Source organism: Grus americana, chromosome Z (genome assembly GCF_028858705.1).
Source record: "Grus americana isolate bGruAme1 chromosome Z, bGruAme1.mat, whole genome shotgun sequence".
NCBI classification, from domain to species: Eukaryota; Metazoa; Chordata; class Aves; order Gruiformes; family Gruidae; genus Grus; species Grus americana.
In genome coordinates, this window is record NC_072891.1 from 21950646 (window position 1) to 21968687 (window position 18042).

The window sequence follows — 18042 nt, forward strand, 5'->3', positions numbered from 1 at the left end:
ACATTACAAAATGTGCAGTCCAAGAGAATGAGAAGGAGAAATGCCAGCATCTAGCACCAGCCCCTACAGCTGAAAAAAATGTCACTGTAATATTGCTGCTTTTAGAATAAGCTTTGTCTCCAACTATTTTCCCCTGATATCTGGTTGTTTCATCCTGTGAAGTGTCCCCAGGAGAATCAACAGTTTTGCCAAATAAAAAGTACTTTTTAAGCAGTTCTTTTCAGCAAAACTCAACCTACATGTCTGAAGTTCTGCTAGGCTGATCACACACATGGGTGTGTGGTGATGTGCCCTCCCCAGCTGGCACCGTTGCGGATGCACCATCCATCGTCCTGTCTAGCCTACCAACCTGGAGCAGAACTCACGGTCAAAGCCTTTGGCTCGCAGGGAGAAACCTTAAGCAGACGTGGCCCCCGCCCCCGGCCGCCGAGGGAGGGACACTGCTGTTTTACTATATAAGCTATCAGGAAATCCTTTGTTTCATTCTTTTCTTTCGCAGGAATGAAGTAGGATAAGAGGATACAAAAACCTGTTCTTTCACTGGATGAGTCATCCTGAGTGAATCATTCTATCCCCTTCTGTGCTTCCATTTCCCTACCTGCAAAATGGGTACTTGAGGCTAAGAGCCTTAGTCATAAAAAAGCAAAATTTGTAGGAGCTAAAATTAGTATTACTGGGACTAGAAGTAAGAGCAGTAGAACTATCAGAAACATATCAAAAGTGATTTGGGTGGGAAAAAGAGAAATTTAGAAATTTTACTGCTTTTCTTCATAGGAAACATGTAGGAATAGGAAGAAGAGAAGGAAAGAAAAACTTGCTTGTTTACTTGTTTTGGAACATCTACTTTTCAAGACCTTCTTATCATTAAAAATGGAGTGGAAGAAAACATTAGGCCTGGTATTTCTGTAACATTCAGAAAGAAATGGAGGGACTAATGGTAAAAAAAAAACAAACCAAAACCAAAAACAACAACAGAAAAAAACCAAAGAAACCCAAGAAAAAAAAAATTGCTAAAATTTTATTATAAGAAATTTTATGAAAGAAGTTTAGAAAAGAAAAAAGAAAATATTTTTCACTTCAGGCGAGAAGTCAATTAGATTTTTTTTTAAAGTGTGACTTTTATTTTCTGTTTACTCTATGTTGTACTTCTAAAAGGCACAGAAAATCATTATGAAGTCCCCTTTCAGGAAGAATGAGATTATTTTTTTTTCCCAGAACAAAAAAAAAGGACTACAGAATTAAAAAAAAAAAAAGTTAAACAAGAGTAATTATTACAGCAGATGAAACACTACTGAGGTCTAAAAAAAAAAAATAAATCTGACAGTGCTTGGTATACCCTACTATACAGCCCTACCAGGAAAGCACATGGGCAAGCATCTCTTCGTGGGAATCTGGTAGTTATGACTTAAGGAAGCCTTGACAGTACATATTTGCTTGTACTATTCTTTTTTTCACCCCCTCCAGCGATGGCTCTTTGCCAATAGACAAGAACCTGCCCATCCATGAGAAAGACATGCTATTAAAAAGGATAGCGTGAATGAAATATCAATATAGTCTTTGCTAAGAAACTTATGTTGGCATATCAGTGCAACTTAGAAACAGTAAGCATAAATTTATAGAATATTCACGGATTTGTACAATTTCAGAAATTTGTACAAGAATGCTTGAGACATGAAGTGTTTGATTAAAACAAAACAAAATCCTCAAGGAGTATTTGAAGTAGAGCAAACAGGAGGGGCAATCTCAGCTTATTCTTCAAATATTAAAGTTCATACGATTCCCTGACACTGGAGAAAGTGAAATAGCCATTAATGGGAATATCTGTGTATTTTTAATTTTAATGAACTATTATGTTACACAGTAATGTTTGTGATTCTCTCTCTGTTCCATCCTTTATGAAAACCTGGATTTAATTTATTTTCTAAGCAGCTGCAATAAAGAATATTGCACAAGAGCTGACTCTGCAAAGCTAAATATCAGGAAATGGGGCCTTTTCTTTTGCTTCAGTGAATACAAAGTCTGAGGCTAATTTAACATTAAAAGAACTAGGAGGTAACTCTGAAACCAGATGCTGGTCCTGAGTTGCACAGAGATAGTGCAGCAATGTCAAAGGGTTTCAGAAGACTGCTCACCAGGTTGTTCACCAGGATTATTACAAAAAAATCCACAACATGATAGAGAATATTCACATACTTAGCGAAGAAGAGCAGCAGGCAAAGATGCAATGGACTGGACATGTGTGCGGAGAAGGGGGAAGAAACACAACAAAGGATCCTTACCCTGTAAACTCATCCTTTGTAGCACATAAATACCTTTAGTAAACAAAATTCTATTTATCAATACTTTTCATGAAATATTGAAGAAAAGGGATGTGCTCATGAGCAAAAGTACATTCCAAGAGCTGCTAGCCCTTAGATTTTCTTCTCCGGTTAAAAAAACTGCAGTGGATTTTCAATTAATATTATCATTTTGTTATTATTGTATTTCCATAGTGTCTTCCAAGGAGTTTTGAAAGTAACTGGAAAGTAACTTTTTCTTTGTTTTGTCATTCTGGATTTCTAATTGCCAATGAATATTTAAATTAAAATAAATTCTTATTGTGAAGCAAAAGCACAAATATTACCATGATCAGTATCTGAAACAGAAAAATTGGAGAAGGCAGAGAAAGCAGGTAACTACTGGTTAGGAAATCGATCAGTTTTCGGTAATTAAAAAAAAAATGTTCTAAAGAGCTACTAGAAACTGAAAAATACATGATTCCTACCCTTCTAAACCCATGTAACGATACTGATAGCATAAACAGAAAGTTATATTTTACTGCCATAATAAATAATTGTGAGAAAGTTGCAAATGCACAGCATCAGTAACAAAGTCATAAGGTCATCTTACTGACATAGAGGGGAATGCATTCCTGAGGTGGAAAAGCTGTTTGGACAAGATTAAAAGCAGTGATGGCTTTACAAAATGTCATTTCCTAGTTATTCATTTCCAGCCTTTTCCAAGAATGGAAATTCCAAGAAGAAAAATACATTGCTTCACAGCTGTGAACGCCTTGCTTGCCAAAAATGTAAATGTAATCACTGTCTCTGAATCAAAGACAAATGATGGCACTGCTGATAAATATGAGTAAGGACTTCATGGAAACGTAGACCTCTAGAGCTGAAAGTCAGATTCATTTGGAAGGGCTATCTGTGCATGTGTGTGACAGCAAGAACATCAGTTATAAACCGGCTGGTACCAAGAGGAACATAGCCGTAAGAGATAAAATCCTTTTAATAGGCAATTGTGGCATTTGAGTTGCCACAAATGCTAAGACTTTATGAAAGCTGCCACCACCACTAGCACCAGAGGTTCGAAGAATGCTTCCTAACATTTTTCCAGCTCGAATCTCTGGCTCTTAAAGAATGGAAAACATATGTCACTAATCATAGTGTTACCAAACATAAAAACCGTGCCTGCGCTGATATCGACTGAGTCTCAAATGTCCTGGACCCTAGGTGGCATTGAACTTAAATGGTCATTTCGGTTATATTGAAACCCAGGCAAGCATGGGCCTTTCCTTAATAGTATGGAATTCAGAACAGATGGCACTGAGGTGACTGTCATGGGACGAGAGGGACATTAAAATAAAGACCAAATCAGACATTGGCTTGCCCAGTGTTTCCAAGCGGATAAATCAAAAAATAAACTTCTGCAGACTAGGCTGGAAAGGGCATAGCTTCAATATTACTAAGCCAGCTAGCACCATTTTTGGGCTCATTAAAAGAAGAGCATCTGAACAGTTCACTTGAGAACTGACACAGAATAAGTTGAACTTTTCAAAAGTAATTAATTACGCAATTGTAGTGTCTACCACTGATAATCAGCAAGGTTTGAATCATGGCTTTGATCCATGTGTTCTCTTACCATGCCTTCCAAAAATATTCTAACTTTTAAAAGATCCCTTATACTGTGTATATTTCCACCTCAATGTCGCAATATTTTTTTTCCTCTGTGTCTATTACTCCTTGATTCTTGTCAAATTTCCTCTATATGCGGGTACAAATGAAAGATTAATATCAGAGGGATTTCCTGTGATAACAGTAACAACGGTAACAGCCTGGCAAACAGCTTTACTGTCCCTGGGTTCTAAATCACTGATTTCTTTCTCTTGTGAAGCTTATCGGTACCTTTGAACTGCTAGGAACTTAAGGCAGACAAAAGTATCAAATCAGGACTTAAACGTAATAAAGAGGGGGAGAAGGTAACAATCTAGTCAGCTCTTTGGACTCTGACCATCTTCCAGAGCTAGCAGAGTAGCTATTGAAGTGGGCACTGCACAACCAGCAGTAATACTGAAACTTTGCTTTCTGGGATACCTACAGTGCAGGCTTCGGTATATCACAAGCTGCTGAGGAGGGAAATTTTTAAATTTCAAATTTTAAAAGTCTATTTCTAAAGCACAAGAAAAGAACTGAAAATTAAGAAAGGTGACGTAAAAGTGGTCTACAGTACCGAATACTTTGTGGGCAAAACAGCTAAAATGCTCACTATGCGAGATGTAAACCAAAGATCAGGCAGAGTGACTTAAACAGAATGCTGTTTTCCTTGTCACAGAAAAAGCACACATCTATTATCTCATTATCTGATTCCTACAGAGGTTTACGCTACAGAATAAGGTCAGAAAAGAAGTCAGGGAAACATCATTGTTTTCCAGTCTGGTGAGAAACAAATCACAATAGTTCCTAACACACACGCAATTCCTCTTTTCAGCCCTATTTTGTAGAAAGAACACAAGCGGGCCTGTTTTGACTTTTACAGAATCTCTGAAAAAATGGGTATTAAAGGGTAAATAAATCCAAAGTTATTTAGAGAAGAAAAGAACAAGAGTCAGAATATGAGCCAGCAAGGAAAAGCTGTCCAAACCCAATTGTCTGCTGCTATAAAGAAGCATTTGCTTAATTTATGGTATAAAGGTTCTTCCATTTAAATGAAAGAAGGTTTGTTCCCAAGTAAACAAGATGCCAGGAATGGCCTGAGCAGAATCTATTTGAAACATCCAAGTGGTTCAATGATTGATAAGAGATAATAAGAAGAGTAGGAAATTAAATTATTATAGAATTATAGGATATTTCAACTTCAGAATTCAGTACTGTTTTAAGACTAAAGTAGTGTAAAATTGAGGGAGACATGAAGAAAACCAGAAACTTATGTGAAAGCAGTAGCAACTTCTCCCTAAATGTCCCTTTCAGCCCAGCTGCCTAGCTACAAACTGCATTCAAGCTGTACTTTACAGAAGCACACTGAAGTGGAACAGTCCTTTGTACATTTTTAATTGTTCTCATATCACTGAACATGCTTAGAAAAAAACTTGTGTTACAATGGAAGTGGGTGGAAAAGGGGACTTGGTTCTCCAGCATCAGCAAGGGATCCCTTTGGGGCCTTAGTTCCATTTCCACCCTGCAAGAACGTATGGTGCTTTTTTTTCCTTTCCCATTACTGCCCTTCTTAGGGTAAGTCTGTGTGTGTTTCTTTTCGGTAGCCAAAAAAGTATGCAAGAACAGCAACACGGGACTAATACGGCCTCTACTACTGAAAAATGTCTGCGGATGAGTATAACCAGAACATCTACCAGCAGATGTACCAATGTTACGGTTGTTCTTTTGCAACTTGACATTTTCATTCCTTGTAAATTGTCATTTGTCATGAGTGAACATACTCCATTTTACTGTTATTGAGTCTGTCAGAGTTAGCTTAAACAGCGGGCTCACATTCTTATTGCAAGTGCAGGTCCGCTAACTTTTAAATGTTCATCTTTACTCCATATTTCTGTCTACAAAATGGGGCTATACCTGCCAACAATTTTTTTATGCAGTTTCAGACTTCACAGACTAAAACTGCTAAAAAACTGTACACAGGAATTGGACGAGATCTATTTAGCATTTGTGAAATGGCATTTCAGTCTATCAGATGTCCTTCCTCCGTATTTCCTTTTTCCTATGTATGTTACAAGGCCAGCAGATAAAGGCATTATTATACCATCTTTATGCAAAGCATGAAAAGTAAATATACACATGAATCAAGGATAGAAGTAAATACACAAACCAAAAAAGATGTTTTTTGTTTTCTAAAAAGTTGCAAACATCACTTGGCAAAACTTGAAAAAACTTTTGTTTATAGATCATGCAGGGAGGATTTACAGCACAGATTTGCACAGATGTCTGAACGTTGGGGGCCAGGCTCCCCGGCAGTCCCTGGGGAGAGAGCTCAGAGAAAAGCTGGGAGCACCTGCCTCTGTTAGGATGTCATTCCTGATTTTCTGAACAGTCCTCTAGACCTACGCCATTTCGTTCTATCGACTACACAAGCATTGGTGATGGGATTGTCTTTAAAATGGTGAGATTTTAAAAACAAATAACAGAGCTTTTTTTCATCTTTTAATTTTTGAAACTTTGAATTCAAATTTACAGCCTCTTCTGTCATCATTAAATTTTTTATTTTTAAATGTGAGAGCTGAGAATTTCACATGAATATAAGACTTGGGTTTATATAAAAATTACCGGAATTATGCCAAGTGGAAAATAATAGAAGCAGATACCTTTTTATGAATGAAAGAATCTCGACTGGGACAATAGTTTGGATGGGAAAAAGAAAATACTATTTACACCTGCAATTTAATTCAGACACACTTTAGGATGGCATGAGATGATAGCAGTAAGACTACAAACTGTTAAAAAAAATCACTTATGGAAGTGCGATGCATTTAATTTGGTAATATACACCATAAGGAGTACAGGCTTTATCACACTGTGGCTTCTCACACTAAATATGAAGAAACATAACTTGTGAGGGCTAAATCACATTTTTAGCACACTGGGAGCACTTGGAAAACAGAGAGATAGACAAGAAGGAACTGCAAGTTACAGTATATAACATATACAATATGTTATATGTAGATAAATATGTGTGTCCACATAAGCACACCTGTCCAAGTTTACAGGAATCATGCATCTAAAGGGCAAATAAACTAAAAGGATTAAGCTGTTTACAACGTAACTGGATTTGTGATACAGCAATAAGGGTGTCAAACAGTGTCGGAGAGGTTGAACAAAGAAGGATGAAAGCAGCAACAATACAATTATGCAATTGCTCAGTTGTAAGCATATAAATACCTACTTTATGTCTGGAAGTTTTGAAGGCAAAAACTGAAAAGAAGTGGGGCTTTTTTCATTAAATGAAGTTAACATTATGAAAATAACTGTTTTGTTGCAGTCTCACAAAGGTAAATTTTAATGACATTCAAATGCGGAAGGCTATTTCAAACTCAGTTGGAAAAGAAGGTTTAAATGCAACTAAGGAGGACAGAAAAAAGCACAAAAGAAAAAAGGGGGGGAGTAAAAGTAAACTAGCTACGGAGTTACACACCAGATAATAAAGCAAATGTATGAGGGTATGACAAGAGGAAAATAGATGTTGGCTGAGTCAAGGAAACATCACATGTCAAATGACAGCACTGCTCACAAGCTTCAAATCACTACACATGGAAATTTCTGAAACAATAAAGATTATTATTAATATAAAGCTCTAAGAAGGAAAATAATGTTATGTAACTGATCTCGTGGAAGAGACACGTCAGGGCAGCAGCAACCAAGAAGCTTTTGTAGCGACTGGCTGTTTTTTCTCTCTATATATCTCTTGGAAGGAATTTCCTAAAAGTACTTGCTGGAAACTGCCCTGACGTTTTTGTGGGTGGATGCTGGCAGCAACTATGAGATGTAGTATGACACCGCGTGGAGTTAGTTATTGGGGTTCAGAAAGCAGCGTAGCCATGTCACCATGGCAGAGGGTTCAAGCCAGCATCATCCCACTAGCTCCCAGGGCAGCACAGCTGGCACCAACCTGCAAGTCTTTACCATGTGTTGTCTTGCACTGTATGTAGGTAGCATCTACGTCCTTCTGTCTTTGAAACATGTTATGGGTACGTGTTACAGAGCTATTTGTTTGTAGGGTCTTATATAATTACACATAGGAATTTCTTCAAAATGTTGATAACTAAACAATATAATTTCACCAACACTGAAACTTTTCAGAAAAAAAATAAAATTAGTAGTAGTAATAAAAGAAAGTTAAGGGTAAATTTCAGAATTATGAAAACTTTTTTCCATCAAATAAAAACATTTTTTCTAGTCTGACACGATTTTTATTCAAATAGTTGATCTGAATAATAATTCTAAATTATTAAATTGAAATAAAGCATAATGAAACTACTGAAATGAAATTTTTCAACTGATCTGTGCTGAATTTATTCTGAAGTCTCTGACAAAAAGAAGACAGTTATTCATACTTCCGAAGCAATCTTCTTCCTTTTTTAATGCTTAACATCTCCAGAAAGGGGAAAAGTCTTTTTTAAATATCTATAAAGTATTTTTGACTTAGTGCTTGAGGTTTTGAGAGTATTAGTGTTAAACAGCACCATCAGGTATTGTTATAAAACTAGCAAATGAAATGGAGAAGAAACAAATTTAAGTCATGAGTTCCTCTATGTGTTTCATGAATCCTTGAAACAGAGGTCAGATGAACAAAATCAGTTTCTGTCATTTATATTCTAAAGCTGTGTACTGTTCTGTCTTTCTATACATAACAGGCTTGAAAATGTTTCATAATTTTTTTGAAAGAAAAAATATTTAAAAGATGATGTCGTATCATACTATAGTCATGTCATGCACCTATTTAAGTCATACATGCACATATCTTCATAGTATCACCAATGTCAACAACTAAAGGAGTGCAGAAATCTACTTATGTGTTTCGTAGTGTGACTTAAGACACATGCTCTAGTGCAGATTAGTCTGAATTAAAACCCACCCTAGCTGAAATCTGATGGGAATCACAGTAATGAGGTTGACTCATCTGTGCCACCATTATAGTAATAACATCACTGCTTAGTGACTTCATGTATGTGAACTGCCCACACTTAGAGTACAAGGTTCTTTCAATACTACACTCAGCCTAAGTACTTGGTTTAATCTTGCTGCTGTGTTTCAAAACATTATATTCTGTACTGGACTTCCCTTGTTTTATATGAATACACTCTTTATATTATAAAATAATGCTACAATTACTAAATATTTAAGTATGTATTCAGCACTAGAAAGAATTAATCTAGTTAAATCTGCATGCTGCACATGCCCGTATACAAGCTAGATTCCATTTAGAAGTATTATTTATATTCAGTGGAGCTTTTGTTGATAAAATCAGTGACATCAAGAGCACATCTCCTGAAGCAGACATCTAAAATAGGTGATGCAAGTCATAACCTGAAAGTAAGTGCTTCTCTCCACTGAGAGTGAAGTTACTAGTTCAGGTATAGCAGACATCTATCTTTAGGTGTGCTGAATCCTGTCTGTTATGCCTTACACCATAATTGTGCTTCTCAGGAAATTGTGATGGTATGGCCTCATGGTCCAGTTACATTTGAATGGAGCGTTGTCCATGACCTGAAAATCTATAGATGTGTACAGAGAGAAGGTGTGAGAAGGAACTGTGCTGTAAAGACAAGAGTATATATTCAGGAGAATTGAGAGTGGATTATTTGTACACTAAAGTGAGTGGCAGAGAACTACTATAACGTGTGCTGGCATGTGGTGGGGAAAGAATATTATGTATGTTTTTTCTGGATGCAGCTTGAAAGAGAATGTCTCTGTGGAAGTGTCCTTTCTTTGCTGGAGTCAAACTTTGCCATTTGTTCTGTTTGGCATGGCTTGCAATATTTTTGTTTATTTTTTAAAAAAAAAATTATTTCAAGACAGCAGTTTTTATCACATTCATGTTAACGTAATTGGATTTTATGTTGGCAAGTCTAATATTTCTGCTCTAAAAAAATACAAAGATGCGACCATGCCAAAAGACTGCATTGGCAAGAAAAAACAGTAAAAAATCTCTAAAACCATGGAATCAACTTGAAATGGCAGTCAAAGAAGCTAACAGCATACTAGGCATCATCAACAAGGGTACTGAGAAAAAAAGCAGGCATATTTTTACCACTGTATAAAAACCTTGGTGTGCTCATCTCTTGAATAATGCGTGCAGTCTGGTTTCTATATTTCAAGGACACGGTGGTGTTTGAGGAAATACAAAGAATGGCAGCTAAAACAATCAAGGGATGGGGCAGCAGCCTTTTTAGGAAAATCTAAGAAGACTACAACCCCTCAGTTTCTGCAGAAAAAGGCTGAGGAGATTATGACTGTGCTTTAAAAAATCATAAAGTTGGTGGATAAAGTGAATGAAGAATCTTTCACCAAATGCCACGATGACAGAACTAAGGGACACTTGTTGAAACCAGTAGGACACCACTTCAAAGCACAGTAAAGAAAGCACTTTCCTACATAGTAAGGTTGTCAGAAGGCTGTGGAGAAAGACAGTATCAGCAAATTCAAAAAAGAGATTAGACTAATCCACGGGCAACAGGTCCTTAGATGGACTTTAAAGGAAATAGGCAAGGATGAACTGTATGACATCCCTAATACAACACTAGTAGATGCTGGGCAATATGATTGGCATGGACTGCAGAAATTGGACAGGCTTCCATGTTCTCCTGCTGCTGCAGGTGAAGACAGAATAGTGGGTTAGGTAGACCATTGGTCTGGCCTAATAGGAGATGTCTTATATAGTTAGAAAATAGAATACTTGATCACCTCAAACTCCACCCTTAATTCACTAGAGAAAATAGCATTTGTTCCCGTTTCATTTTGTAAAAATAACACTGTTTAACATATCACACTCTGTAAAATACTGACTATGCAGGTTTCTTCATGAGCACTGACACTGGCAGAATAAATAAAAGCACATATACCACCTCAAATTTCTATGATTTGAGGCCCATACTGCTTATGAAAGCTTATTTTGCTAAATGAAGTCACCTATGAATTCCATCAAAGTCAGACTTCATGCAGGAAAAGTCATCTCTAGCTTGCAGGCTTTGTTCAGCATTCACAAATCCCCCAATTCTGTGCATGGTATTTGGTACTTCAGTGTCCCCATGAGTTGGGACACTGCAGCTTGCATTGAACTTTCCCAGTGGACTGTATTCAACATCTTCAACCACTAAAAATGAAATTGAGAATTCTGTGAGGTCCCAATCATCTTTTGTTCAAGAGTAGTTTCACAAGCTATGGCAACCTGGGACAGGTAATATCGCCAACAGTGACAACAGGCACTTGCCTCCCTCAATCAATCATAATACCAGAGCGGAAAAAAGATTCATCCCGTACAGGAATAAAAACCCCTAGCTCTTCAACAGGTGTGCATGCTGTTGATGTTATTCACAGTCACATTTACATACTGCTCTCTGCTCTGTAGACAAAGACTCCTTCAAGGAATATTCTGGTTTTGCCCTTGATCTCCCCAGCATTGGTATTCCCAGTCTGAAAGTCAGCAGTTACTTCAAATACAGGCCTGATGCCAATAACCTACAGGTATATGACTCATTCAGTAGCATTTATTATATATATATTCTTAATTTTTATACTGGCAATAGGCTTGCTAGCACCCAGAGATTAACCAAGGAAGTGAACTGGCTTGGGATGACCAGTCTCTAGGCAGCATGATGTAGGCACAGCTTCCTCCTGCCAGGCGTGGGTACCAAAGACTGGGTCGTGCTCATGGCAGAGTTCTACGTTGTGGTACCTTCAAGTCAGGAAGCCAGCGCAGCTACCTCAGGTCAGCACAGATGGATCTCTTCCCATTCTTCTGTCCTAGCTCTTCTGCCCCAGAAACAACACTATTCACGGATGTCAGACCAGAAGCGTTTTCTTGTCTCCATTCAGTAAAACTTCTAATTAGCATGCCTATTGTGATCTACATATTAAGGGTACGGTCAGGAAAAGCTCATCCAACAGATCAGTTTTGTTCCCCTTATCTATCATCATGTTACACACTGAGAAAGTCATACTTGACAAAATCCTTCAGCAATTTCTGATCTACTGATCTTCATGATATCACAGACAAGCAATATCGTCCACTTCTGGAGTTAAATAAGAACAGATGCATTGTTCTACAGAATACAACAGACTGACTCATCGAAGGCCTCTACTCTCGGGGGCACCGGGGAGGCTGGGATGTGCATTTTGCAGATCAGCCAACTCTAAGTTTCAAAAAACAGGAAAGCCTGAATTGGCATATGTTACAAAAAATAAACAAAGACAGAGGAAGACCAACCCACAAAATAAACAGATAACTATCAGCTCTAGACACACCATGCAGAAAGGATTGTGGCAAAAAGCTGATGATATTCCTGACTTATTAGCTCTTTTGGCTAATTATCTGTATCATGACAAAATAAAGAAGTTCTAAAATCTGACCAGCTGTACCTTTTCCCGCCAGTATGCTATTGTCCAACAGCCCTGGCTGTCTGCTTGACTTGCCATCAGTGCCTCTCTTAAACTTCTGAAATTTTAATTCAGTTCCTCCCAACTATTTTTTTTTTCATAAGTTCAAACTTTTTGTTCATTACAAAAGAAAAAAAACCAGAAATATGACAGTTTCTGTGGAACACTGCTGCTCTACTGTTCAACGGCAAATAGTCAAGAAAATGGAGTCATATTCTCATTTAAATGCATGTCATCTTGTCTCAGCCAAGGTTTTACCTTACAGTGAGTTACCTTACTACCTTGCTATTTCTTCTCAGGCATAACAAGACAAATCATTCATCTTCACCGAAAAGTCTGTACCATCATTTATCTCTTCCAGACTATTACCCAGAAATGTTCTGATTCACAACCACACTTCACAATTACATGCTGAATTAGGAATCAGTAGGAATGAGTGACAGAATTGAGCAGCACTAATGTAACAGGTAATAATCTTTAACTACATCACCTTCTTATTTGGCATAAATACTAACTGTCTGCTTTTACTTCAGTCACTATAAGGTCAGAAGAAATTTTCCAAGGTGTCTCAGAAAGAGAAGGTTTGCCTACAGACCCTGTGCTAAGGAGCAGGCAGCACCGACCGGGCGAATTTGCAAGGGGAAGTGTCAGCACCACCTGGGCTCACCTAAACCTCCTCAAAACCAGCTGGTGCACCTCTGCACGCTACCAGCAGGTGATACCCTTTGGATGCTTCATAATATTGATACCTTAAAGAATGTCATGCTTTTACCACATGTCCTGAAGTTGTTGCACCTTTTGGAGAGAGGGTGAGTGTGATTTCAGGGAACTGAGAGTAGAGGTTTCTCTGCCTTGTCTCTCTCTTCCATCCTGTCACCGGTCTCCGTGTGTTGGGAGCCTGGTTTCTGTTCTTCATGGGAACTTTGTTCACATGGGAAACTACAGGGCGAAGACATACTGGGACTATTTATCTGAAACCCTTGCAAGAGGGATATCCATACTTCAGCACAACCCTATCACTCAGTCCCTGTGCTCCCAGGACCCATAAACCCTTCTGCGGCTTTTCTTCTTACATTCTCCCATCTTCTCCTCTCCCCACCTCCCCCACCCTTTGCCCCCCCCCCCCCCATTACCTCTGCTCCTCCAACACACAGCAGGATTGCTAAATTAACAGATAAAGAAAAGAGAATTACATGCCATAGCTCTTCCTGACTCCTGGCCTGAATATCCATCAGTGCTCCTGACTTCATCATGTTACTTGTCCCTAACCATCTTGGTGCTATTTCATACTGTGGTGAGACTGCAGAGTTGCTATTCTACCCCACAGAACTGCAGGGAGCGGCGCTGACCCACGGGCACAAACCCACACACTCCTGAGTCTGGTGATTAAGAAGACCAACCGAAGGCATGTGGGTGATTTGGAAACCGGTCCTCCTCAGGCCCACCATGAAGGTTGCTTGGTCGGGTGGTGTGGGTAGGGTGGGCAGCCTGAGCTGCCACCTGCCTGGAGGCGGCCCGGAGCTGAGCTCGGTGCGGAGCGGCCAGCAGCTCCCTCCCCTTCTCTCCTTGCTTGGCGCTCCAGCTTCCCTCCGGTCTCTGGCTGGGGCAAGGCTTGCCTGGCTTCGCTCCACGCTGCCGGAGAACGGCATGTACCTTGTCTAGTCAGCCTCCAAGTTCTCCCCGAGAGCCACCTCCGAGCTCAGGTAGTGTTTCCAAGTGGCAGGGCAGCAGAGGACTCTCAAGTCACAATTAGCAGAACACGTATTCTCACCTGCCAGATCAACATTATAACTAAAGGCATCAGCAACAAAAGGGAGGTAAGCAGGTATTTTAGACAGAATACTTGGTGGTCAAATTAGCCTGCATGTATTGGCTACAAGGATTTTTTTCTATGAAATTATTTCTTTCTTTCATGCAAGAATCAATGGAAGTAGTCAAAAAAGAAATAATTGAAAGGCAGAAGGATTAATCAGAAAGATACTGACTTATTTGCACAGTTGTACGTAATAATTAAGGTATGTATGTTTTAGCTCACTACCTTGGAGACACCACACACAGTGTAACACAATAAAAATGTAGTTCACGGACATTTTATTACTTTATAACTTTTTAATAAAGATATAGAGCCACAACTTACTGCAAATATTTCAGCAAAACTCTTCCTTAGCACTTTCTGACTGGGACTACTCTTTAGCTTGAGTAGTGTAGTTATTTAACTTTCGTTTAATACAAAATAGTTTTAGAAAAGGGTAACTGGAAAAAATTACTTACTGCTTTAATGGTAGTACTGACATGGCTTTAACTCAGAACCAAGACTATTTGAAACATAAGGATTTTAATAGCCTAACATTCAATTAACTTGATATATTTCCACACAAAGAAACGTATTTAGTTACTGGTCTACCCCACAGTAACATATCAGCCATGTATTTCTAAACAAAGGCTATATTTTAAAATAAATCATTTTATACCACTTAGATATAGCCCTGAACAATTAGCCTACTATGAGTTTATTAAAATGATGGTGCTTTTATTAAAAACACAGAGAGAGGAAAAAAATGTGGAAGACATTAAAAGAGAAGAGGGGGCATAACACAGCACAGTCTTGCACATGATACTATAAAGTCTGTCTCCTCCCAGGACACTTATCTCTACCAGCCAGTTTGTGCAGCAAAACTACATGTAAGTATCCCAAAATAGCTCACACAAACTATAGCTTCATTTTACCCTCCAGCCTCCAGAACTGCAAGCTTTATATTAAACTTTGTTCCTGAAATATATCTACTAAAGATTTTTAGAAAGTACCTGTAAGCGCAAGGTACTGACTACTGACTACTGAATGGGTAAAATGTATTTAATGGGTTAAAAAAAGTATGTAATGAGTTCTCATTAAAAAAACACCACACAAAGTATTTTACAAGAAAAAACTAAATAATTTTGTTTCTTCCTATTAATTGTGAAACTCAGCAGCTGAACATCTTCAGTAACCATGCAAAATCTATCAAGTCAAAATTAAACCCTGTGACTTTCTTGGGACATGTTTGTGTGCCACAATAGGAAGGGGAGCTTGAAAGAAACAAACCAAACACGTTACCACATTGCGTCGGCAGTCCTTAAGGAGCTGGTAGATCGGGATCTTGGCTTCATAACAATGCTCATTTCGAAAAATTCCTTCAGTATTTCTAGCAGTCAAACATCAGTTGTCCTCACAAAGCTCATTCTCAAAGTACTCCATTTCAAAGTATTTTTTTTTAAATCCTCTGCTTTTTAAACCCCTTGAAATCCGTCTCCTGTAATAATCCAGACTGCAGAGGAAGAATTCTAACACACTGCAACTCCTTCCTTTTTCACGCTGAATTTACTCTAGCACTGTGCTGTTCGGAAATGACAGTGCTTTTCTCTTCTGTCTTGTATTGCCCTGGGAGGAACTAGTCTATTTTGAATCTATTCTCCCTGCAGGTCACATGGGAACGAAGGCAGCTGAAAAGAGTCTCTATCTCTTTCTTGCAGTTTGATAACAACAGGTTTAAAGGTCAATCACATGAAAGAAAAAAAAGAAAAGAACAATACTGATGGATAATAAATGAAAGAAAAAGATGAATGTAAGTTACAGTAACATTAGTGAGTTTGCAGGGAATTTCCACTTTGAGACGAGCTGTATAAATTAGTCCCTGTGGAGTAAAGAAAGGAACAAAGATTTTTCATTCCAAGTTAACTGAAAGTCTTACCTAGAAACGTAATTCTACCCATTCTTTTTCTCCTAACCCTTGTCTAGATACTGTGAATAAACACTATTGTCTAACTTCACAAAACAGAAAGTATTCCCTGTCTGAAAGACATTCAAAAACACTGTGGGGAAGTTAAGTAAAAATAAAATTCCTTGTTGACTGTTAAAGTCAAACACACATAAAGACAGCTATTGTTATAAATCACTGAAGGACAAAATACCTCAGTTAAAGAACTCTAACATGACGTCCTCTCTGCCGTACTGCAGAAAGAGATCTTTTCCTGTTACAATAAGTGCATTAATAGTTAATGCATTACAAACAAAGTTGCATTTGTTATTTCTAGCAAAAAAACTTATCATGAAAGCTTTGAAGAGTTAATTCCTTTTAGGAAATATTAGTGTAAGCACATTTGTCAATTTCAAAGTTATGCAGAGAACTGGATAGTGAATATAACATTTAAATTACACATTTTGAATTTGCTCTGAACTGTGTTAGAATTTTTTTAAACTGAAAGAGCAACGTTATTGCTCAACAAGTGGTTACATGCATAATAGCCATTCCTTCGTACAGTCTTTGCAAGTGTTACAGTATATTACTTTTGATGGTAGTGCAGCTAGATTAATAATGAAAGCAAGCACTAAAAATTGTATTTATAAAATTTATATAGATTTGGCAAATAGAAGGAAAACATGATAAACAGGCTATGCATTAAAATACAGAAAAATTCAGCAAATAGGAATGTCCATAAAGTGTGTAAAGCTCTCTAAAACCTTTGCACTTTACTTTATAACAGTATAATAAAATGCATTACCAACTACATTGTGCATCAACAGGAAAGATCCTAACTGCCCTGGAGGCTTGTGCCAGTCATCTGCATACAAAGCAGAAGGAACGTTAATAAGGTTTCTTACTAAGCATTCTGTTCTTCATGTTTTGTGGCACCTACCTTTCAAATATCACCTAGTAGTTAATGCAGGACCTTTTGCAAGAGTCCTCTGGAATCACAAAAGTTAACCTCAGAGTGGAAAAAGCATCTGTGGTAAATTTAACTCAAAGGGTCATACAGTCATGGGACTTTCAGTAACAGTTGGGTCTGTCACTGTGCAGGTCATACCTCTATAGAAGTGGACATAAATCAGGCACTATGTTGTGAAACTTTTTTATACCTTAAACAGATGGGATAGGTCATGAAGAAAACCAAAATCTTATGAAACAGAGGTGCTATTACAAAAGCTGGCCATTTTAAAAGGGTTTCTTTTTTAAGTGTGCCTGATTATTTATTATTGATAAATATCAACATTATTCCCATATCAATGAAGGAACACAAAATGAAAGAAAATAAAGCTTTTGACTAAGTGGTTTCACTATACTATGCTGGAATGGAATATTCAAGGACTACTACTACTGTGCCACACCTGATATCTCAGGATGGTTTGTTCTCAAAAGCGTATCAGTCAAGATGTTGCCTCTTACTTGTAGTTAACAGAAATATAACTACAAATATCATGTAGTATATTTACATACTAACTATTACTATACAATATAAATACACTGCAGTTACACGTACTTATATAACTGAGGTAGTGTTTTTCAATGCAGATTCAGGAAAAAAAGGTCTGACTGAGACGCAGATCACCAATGGAGGTAAATAGTAACACCTTTTGCTAACATGCTTTCTTTTTTGGTCTCCATTGGCACCTTAGAAATAAACCCCTGCCCTCCAAGTGCCTGCCAACTTCAGACCAGGTGCTATTATGAAACATTTATTAATTAGCAACAAGACTATGGTATTGTAGCCATATTCCAAGCAGTCAACTCAGAGCCTGTCCTCAGGCAGTAACCTTAGAAGCATAGGCTTCCTGCGAAAAGGAATGCATGAAGTAGGAAGGCGAGCTCACAGTTCTCCAAGGAATATTAGTTTTATGTGAAATTAAAAAATTTACTTTGGT

The 18042-nt window shown here is 37.9% G+C and overlaps 1 protein-coding gene across 5 annotated transcripts in view; it reads right to left on the minus strand.

The window, feature by feature from the left end:
* The window catches only part of PDE4D (phosphodiesterase 4D), a 421160-nt gene that overhangs the window by 139866 nt on the left and 263252 nt on the right, over positions 1–18042 (minus strand). Inside the window, exon 1 of one of the 5 annotated variants that reach the window (XM_054810117.1) lies at positions 16094–16159. The exons of 3 other annotated variants lie outside the window; for them this stretch is intronic. Coding sequence is in view for 1 of the 2 variants with exons in the window: in XM_054810116.1 (XP_054666091.1) it covers positions 15460–15524 (65 nt within the window). In the remaining variant the exon portion in view is untranslated. Of the gene's footprint in view, positions 1–15459; positions 15759–16093; positions 16160–18042 lie in introns of those variants that run through there. One more of the 5 variants, XM_054810116.1, reaches the window with a different exon arrangement.